Here is an 8,186-nt window from a genome sequence, read left to right on the forward strand (position 1 = left end):
ACACGCTCAGAAATATAACAGATAAATAAAACGAAGCGATAAAAGAATGCTCAAGGGAGGGAGGGAGGGGCTCCCCTTGTGGCCCACCTGGTGAAGAGTCTGCCGGCAATGCAGCAGACTCGGGTTCGATCTGTGGGTCGGGAAGGTCCCCTGGAGAAGGAAAAGGCTGCCACTCCAGCATTCTGGCCTGGAGATTCCATGGACTGTAGAGTCCATGGGGTCACAGAGAGTCGGACACGACTGAGGAAAAGGAAGGAAAGAGGAAACACAGAAAGGGAGGAAACAGGAAACGAAAGAAGAAAAACAAAGGGAATAAGCAGAGGAATAAGGAACGGCACATGTAAGCCATATGAATATTAATAAGCGGTCTAGACATACCATAACAGGGAAGCTTCCCTGATGACTCACATGGTAAAGAACCTGCCTGCAATGCAGGGGATGAGGAACCAATGCAGGGTCCGATCCCTGGGTCGGGAAGACTCCTGGAGAAGGGAATGCCTGCCCACTCCAGCATGCGTGCCTGGAGAATTCCATGGACAGAGGAGACTAGCAGACTACAGTCCATGGGGTCACAAAGAGTCGGATACAACTGAGCAGCTAACATTTTCACAGTAAAAGACAGAGGTTAGCAGAGTAGGTTAGAGATTGTGTATAGTGTATCCTGACTTCCCTGTTAATTCAGTCAGTGAAGAATCTTCCTGCTATGCAGCACTGTGGCCACCTCATGGGAAGAGCTGACTCACTGGAAAAGACCCTGATGCTGGGAGGGACTGGGGGCAGGAGGAGAAGGGGACGACTGAGGATGAGATGGCTGGATGGCATCACGGACTCAACGGACATGAGTCTGAGTGAATTCCAGGAGTTGGTGATGGACAGGGAGGCCTGGCGTGCTGTGATTCAAGGGGTCGCAAAGAGTTGGACACGACTGAGCGACTGAACTGAATTGAATATTAGATAAAGTAGATGTCTCACTGTAGAAAATTGTCAGGAACACGGAAGAATATCACATATGCTACAAAGGTCACTCCAATATGAAGACATAAAAATCCTAAATATGTATGCACCAAATAGCAGTTTCAAGACACGTCAAGTGGAAAGAGAAACGGACAAATCCACAATTACAGTTAGGGGTCTCAATACCTATCTCCTGGTAATTAAGAGCCTCACTGGACTGAAAATCAGCAAGGATGAAAAAGAACCGAGCAACGTAAGTCAACAGAACCAAACTGATGTTTATACAACACTCCAGCCAGTGACAGAGAACACATTCCTTCCAGCTGCACTTGGTACATATAGGCCAGATCCTGGGCCATAAAGCTAACCTCCACAAATTTAAAACAAGATCACACAGAGTATGTTTTCTCACCATAATGGAATCACATCAGAATCAATAACAGAAAGAAAGAAATACCAAACAACTAGGAAAACCTCCAGTCACACAAAAATGAAAAAACACATTTCTGAACAATCCATAGGTCTAAGAGAAAGTCAAGCGAAATGCAAAAAACGCAGTGAACTAAATGAAAACGCAACGAAACTTTTGGATGCAGCTACAGTTGCGCCCACAGGGAAACTTACAGCACTAAAATGAAAATCTCAAATCAGAAATCTAAATTTTCATCTCAAGAATCAAGAAAAGGCAAAACAAATGCAGAGCAGCAGGAAGAAGAAAATAATACAGAGTCAATGAAATGCAAAACCAAAAAACCTGTGAAGAAAGCCCAAAAGCTGGCTGACTGACAAGTGTAACAAAATCCATAAACCTCAAGAAACACCAAAAAAGAAGACAGAAACGACCAATATCAGGAATGGAATAAGGGTATCACTACAGACCACACAGACATGAACAAGCTAATAAGGAAACGCCACAAACTCTATACACATACATTTAACATGTTGGATGAAATCAGTTTTGCAAAACCCCACACAACCATAATTCACTTAAGATGAAATCGATAATATGAACAGTTCTATCATCGTATCTGTAATTTAAAAGCTTCAAATACAGAAATTTTCAGGCGCATAAAGTTTCGTTGGAAAGTTCTATCAAGCAAAAAAGAACTGGCACCAATTTTACAGAATCTCTTCTAGAAAACCGAAAAGGCACTTTACCCACGATGTCATGAGCTCGGTATTACCTTGATATCAAAACCAGACAAACATAAATAAAAAACTAGCGCCCAACATCCGTCTTCAACACGAGTCCAGAGATCCTCGGCCTGGGAGGGCGAACGAGGCTTGCCGCAGGAGAAACGAAGGTGCTTCAAGCTCCCGCAGAAAACCACCCTAATCCAGCTGATTAACGGGTGAAAGAGAACCCGAGCCATCTTGCCAGTTAACGCAAAAAACACCGCCGCAAAGGCTCCGCAGACGCGCCCCGGAGGAGCTCCCCCAGGACGGGGCGAGGGCCGGGCGGCCCCGCTCCTCGGGGGCCTCCGCTCAGGACCCCAGCTCGCCCGGGCCCGCTCCTCGGGGGCCTCCGCTCGGGACCCCAGCCCGCCCCAGGCCCGCTCCTCGGGGGCCTCCGCTCGGGACCCCAGCTCGCCCGGGCCCGCTCCTCGGGGGCCTCCGCTCGGGACCCCAGCTCGCCCGGGCCCGCTCCTCGGGGGCCTCCGCTCGGGACCCCAGCCCGCCCCAGGCCCGCTCCTCGGGGGCCTCCGCTCGGGACCCCAGCCCGCCCCGGGCCCGCTCCTCGGGGGCCTCCGCTCGGGACCGCAGCTCGCCCGGGCCCGCTCCTCGGGGGCCTCCGCCCGGGACCGCAGCTCGCCCGGGCCCGCTCCTCGGGGGCCTCCGCCCGGGACCGCAGCTCGCCCGGGCCCGCCCCTCCAGGCCTCCGCTCGGGACCCCAGCTCGCCCGGGCCCGCTCCTCGGGGGCCTCCGCTCGGGACCGCAGCTCGCCCGGGCCCGCTCCTCGGGGGCCTCCGCCCGGGACCGCAGCTCGCCCGGGCCCGCCCCTCCAGGCCTCCGCTCGGGACCCCAGCTCGCCCGGGCCCGCTCCTCGGGGCCTCCGCTCGGGACCGCAGCTCGCCCGGGCCCGCTCCTCGGGGGCCTCCGCCCGGGACCGCAGCTCGCCCGGGCCCGCCCCTCCAGGCCTCCGCTCGGGACCCCAGCTCGCCCGGGCCCGCTCCTCGGGGGCCTCCGCTCGGGACCGCAGCTCGCCCGGGCCCGCTCCTCGGGGGCCTCCGCCCGGGACCGCAGCTCGCCCGGGCCCGCCCCTCCAGGCCTCCGCTCGGGACCCCAGCTCGCCCGGGCCCGCTCCTCGGGGGCCTCCGCTCGGGACCCCAGCCCGCCCCGGGCCCGCTCCTCGGGGGCCTCCGCTCGGGACCGCAGCTCGCCCGGGCCCGCTCCTCGGGGGCCTCCGCTCGGGACCGCAGCTCGCCCGGGCCCGCAGCTCGCCCGGGCCCGCCCCTCCAGGCCTCCGCTCGGGACCCCAGCTCGCCCGGGCCCGCTCCTCGGGGGCCTCCGCTCGGGACCCCAGCTCGCCCGGGCCAGCTCCTCGGGGGCCCCTCTTCGCGCTCCCCGCGCCCCCGGCCCGCGCCCCCCAGCCCAGCCCTCTCCCCCGCCCCTCAGGCCTGGGGCGGCTCGGAGCCGAGCGGTCTCTTTCGACCTCTGGCCTGACCGGTCCTCCGCCACCGCAGCGGGAAGCTCGCGCCCTCCACCAGCGCCCTCCACCAGCGCCCCCCGCCGCCCGCCGCCCGGCGCGCACCCAGGTCGCAGTGAGGCGCCAGGCCGCTCTTCTCCCGGATCTTCTCCTCACACAGCACCAGCCGTCCGCCCGGCGCCATACTTTCAAACGGCGCGCACCTGCGCCCGCGCCTGCGCGCCGGGGACGCGACGGGCCGCGGGGCGGGGCGGTGCCGGGGGCGGTGCCAAGGGGCGGGATAGGGGCGGGATAGGGGCGGGATAGGGGCGGGGCTGGAGGGAAAGGGCGGGGTCGAGGGCGAAGTGGGCGTGACCAAGGCTTGTAGGGCGGGGGGGCTGAGTGAAGGGGCGGGGCAGAGGGCGGGTGGGCGGAGCCAAGGCCAGTAGGGCGCGGGGATGTGGGTTTGGCCGAGGCAGCCTGGAGGCGGGGTTAGGGTTGGGGCCCACCCCGGGGCATACCTGAGTTCCCTCCCCACTTGGGGACCTCGCCTCACCAGGGCACCTGCCCCAGCTGGCGCACCTACCCATCCCCAGGTTGGTCTGCATCCTGGGCTGCAGGCCCGCGGGTTCTGCCCGGGGTTGCGGCGGCTTACGCGGGGTCTCGGGGCTCTCCCGCCCGCCACGGCGGGTCCGGCTCTGCCCACGTCCGCAGTTTCCAGGTGACAAGCCTGGAGTCTGAACCCCGGGGGTCACGGTGTGTCGGGCTCCTTGGGCCTTTTGTGGACCGCCTCCAGGGAAGACCTGCATTCCCGTCTGTCTGACTCTGCCCCAGGCAGCCTGCGTCCTGGGGCTTCCCTTGCCCCTAGTGCCTGGGGCGCCCCTGCAGCCACTCAGCCCAGATTAGCCTGGCTTGTTGGTAGCCTTTCCTGGCCTGTCACAGCCTGGGTGGTGGCACCGGGGGTGTAGAAAAGATTGTAGGGGCAGGCATAGCCACTGGTGTGGGGGCAGTATGGCAGAGTGTAGCAGAGGTGTAGACAGAGTCTAGGGCAGGGTGTAGACAGGGGCTGTGCTCAGGAGGCTGGGGTGTGGGTCCCCTGCAGGGTACCAGAATCTCTCCTGAGCAGGGCGGGGCTTCACACCTGCTGGGCACCCTGTGTCAAGTCACCTATGGAGACCAGCAAACACTCAGTGATACTTCCTAACTGCCCAGTGTCCCGCTTCCCATAAGACCATGGAGAGACTCTGGCACAGCCGAGGGCATGTGGTCACCAACCGCGGCTACCTGAGTGGAGCTGGTGCAGCAAGGACGCTAGAAACAGCAAATATCTAAACATGGGCAAACAAAAGGCTTCTGTCACTGATTGCCTCCCCCCCAAAAGCAGCTTGTCAGTCAGGGCACGACCCACACTCCAAACACCACTGCTTCCTCCTGATGCCAGTCACTTCAGGTCGGGCAGCCCAATCCTGAGTCCTCTACAGATTTCTAGAACATTCCAGGGAGGCTTCCAGTGCCCTCAGCCCTGAGCCCCAGCCCGCAGGGTCAGTCCATCACAGGGAGAAGCTGGCCACAGAGATGGGGACCTGAGGATGAGCCCATAGCAGTCACGCGCTGGGCAGTCAGAGGGGTCCTGCAGGGCAGTGGTGGCCTGGGACGCCTTGCACTTTTCCTGCCCTTTATCTGGCCTTGGCTGGGTGGTGGGGGGCGGGAGGAGGCAGGGCGAGCACCTGTGGCCTGGCCGTGGGCCCTGGGAACTGTGACCTGTTGTATCAGTGTCTCTCCACCCTGGGGTGGACGCCAGCACGGTCACTCCACCCCCGAGGAAACACCAGCTGGCTGGGGGCACCTGGACCAAGAATCAGACTTGAGCTCAGCCCAGGGGTGCTTCTGCACCAGGCCCTCCACATGGGAGGCACGGAGCCATACAACCCCACCTCCACTCCACTGAACGCCTCAGGCAGCCCGAGCTCCAACTCAGGCGGCCATTCCCCTGCCAGATGGCAGGGAACCCCTGGTCACGTACAAGGCATCGCCCAGCGGCCAGGGCTCTGGGGCCTCACCCGTCAGGCAACAGGATCTGGTCAAGGACAGCTGCCCACTGGTTCTTGTGCTCATTCGTTCATAAATGTTGAAAGAAAGAGCCCTTTCCCAGCGGTTTTTATACACAATGTCAACACCAATATGTGTGAATGCATCATTTTGCCAACTGGCCTGTATCCAAAGTGTGGCATACGATGGGGTGTGATGATGCCTGCAGCTGTTTGGAAGGTGAACAGGACTGAGAGTGGGCAGGGGCTCATGTAAACATCTTACTATCATGACTACCTCAGCTGAACACAGAACGGAGTCTGTGTTCACACATGCCTGTAAATGCTTATATCCAACTGAGCCTTCAGTGAAGATGCAAGTAACCCACTGGCCTCAGGAGCTATCGGGGGATCTGACATAAGGACAGCCGGCTAGAATCCCTAAAGTGGGCTGGGCTCCGCTTGGCTGGCTGGCAGCCAGACCTCGCTCCTGGACACTTGGCCACACAGCTCGGCTCACAAGGCAGGGCTCCTTCCTGGCTTTGTCCAGCTAGAGACCCTGCCCTGCCCACAGAGTCACAGCCCCAAGAGCCCCCTGTTCTGCTGACCTGGGTGGACCATCCCCAGGGCTCCTGAGCCGCCTCTGTGCCCATCTATGCTAGGTAAGGGGGTAGCTGAAGCCAGCTTCTCCCTACAGTTCCTGATACCTAAAAGCCTGAGTTCCGTTCAGCCGCTCAGTCGTGTCTGACTCTGTGACCCCACTGACTGCAGCACGCCAGGCCTCCCTGTTCATCATCAGCTCCCGGAGTTTACTCAAACTCATGTCCACTGAGTCAGTGATGCCATCCAACCATCTCATCCTCTGTCATCCCCTTCTCCTCCTGCCTTCAGTCTTTCCCAGAATCAGGGTCTTTTCCAATGAGTCATCAGGTGGCCAAAGTATTGGAGTTTCAGCTTTAGCATCAGTCCTTCCAATGAATATTCAGGATTGTTTTCCTTTAGGATGGACTGGTTGGATCTCCTTGCAGCCCAAGGGACTCTCAAGAGTCTTCTCCAACACCACAGTTCAAAAGCATCAGCTCTTCAGTGCTCAACTTTCTTTGTGGTTCAAAGAACCATGTCCAAGTATGACCACTGGAAAAACCATAGCCTTGACTATACAGACCTTTGTCGGCAAAGTAGTGTCTCTGCTTTTGAATATGCTCTCTAGGTCGGTCATAGTTTTTCTTCCAAGGAGCAAGTGTCTTAGTTTCATGGCTGTAGTCACCATCTGCAGTGATTTTGGAGCCCAAGAAAATAAACTCTGTCCCTGTTTCCATTGTTTCCCCATCTATTTGTCATAAAGTGATGGGACCAGATACCATGATCTTAGTTTTCTGAATGTTGAATTTTAAGCCAACTTTTTCGCTCTCCTCTTTCACTTTCATCAAGAGGCTGTTTAGTTCCTCTTCATTTTCTGCCGTAAAGGTGGCGTTATCTGCATATCTGAGGTTATTGATATTTCTCCCAGCAATCTTGATTCCAGCTTGTGCTTCATCCAGTCCAGCATTTCTCATGATGTACTCTGCATATAAGTTAAATAAGCAGAGTGACAATATACAGCCTTGACATACTCCTTTCCCAATCTGTAACCAGGCTGTTGTTCCATATCCGGTTCTAACTGTTGCTTCTTTACCCACAAACAGATTTCTCAGGAGGCAGGTAAAGTGGTCTGGTATTCCCATCTCTTTAAGAATTGTCCACAGTTGGTTGTGATCCACAAAGTCAAAGGCTTTGGTGTAATCAATAAAGCAGAAGTAGATGGTTTTCTGGAATTCTCTTTCTTTTTCTATGACCAGATGTTGACAATTTGATCTCTGGTTCTTCATCCTTTTCTAAATCCAGCTTGTACATCTGGAAGTTTTCTGTTCATATACTGCTGAAGCCTAGCTTGGAGAATTTTGAGCATTACTTTGCTAGCATGAGAGATGAGTGCAAGTGTGCGGTAGTTTGAGCATTCTTTGGCATTGCCTTTCTTTGGGATTGGAATGAAAACTGACCTGTTCCAGTCCTGTGGTCACTGCTGAGTTTTCCAAATTTGCTGGCATATTGAGTGCAGCACTTTCACAGCATCTTCTTTCAGGATTTGAAATAGCTCAACTGGAATTCCATCACCTCCACTAGCTTTGTTTGTAAGTAATGGTTCCTAAGGCCCACTTGACTTCACATTCCGGGATGTCTGGCTGTAGGTGAGTGATCACACCATCATGATTATCTGGGTCGTGAAGACCTTTTTTGTACAGTTCTTCTGTGTATTCTTGCCATCTCTGCTTAATATCTTCTGCTTTAGGTCCATACCATTTCTGTCCTTTATTGTGCCCATCTTTGCATGAAATGTTCAGTTGGTATCTATAATTTTCTTGAAGAGATCTCTAGTCTTTCCCATTCTGCTGTTTTCCTATTTCTTCACTTTGATCACTGAGAAAGGCTTTCTTATCTCTCCTTGCTATTCTTTGGAACTCTGCATTCAAATAGGTATATCTTTCCTTTTCTCCTTTGCCTTTTGCTTCTCTTCTTTTCTCAGCTATTTGTAAGGGCTT

General features: G+C 56.1%; 1 protein-coding gene across 6 annotated transcripts in view; it reads right to left on the bottom strand.

The window, feature by feature from the left end:
* The window catches only part of CEP72 (centrosomal protein 72), a 39,977-nt gene extending 36,162 nt beyond the window's left edge, over nucleotides 1-3,815 (bottom strand). For all 6 annotated transcript variants that reach the window (XM_018065733.1, XM_018065728.1, XM_018065730.1 and 3 more), the window contains exon 1: nucleotides 3,707-3,815. Coding sequence is in view for 5 of the 6 variants with exons in the window: in XM_018065728.1 (XP_017921217.1) it covers nucleotides 3,707-3,785 (79 nt within the window). In the remaining variant the exon portion in view is untranslated. The remainder of the gene's footprint in view (nucleotides 1-3,706) is intronic.

The sequence above is a fragment of the Capra hircus genome, chromosome 20 (genome assembly GCF_001704415.2).
Source record: "Capra hircus breed San Clemente chromosome 20, ASM170441v1, whole genome shotgun sequence".
Lineage (NCBI taxonomy): Eukaryota > Metazoa > Chordata > Mammalia > Artiodactyla > Bovidae > Capra > Capra hircus.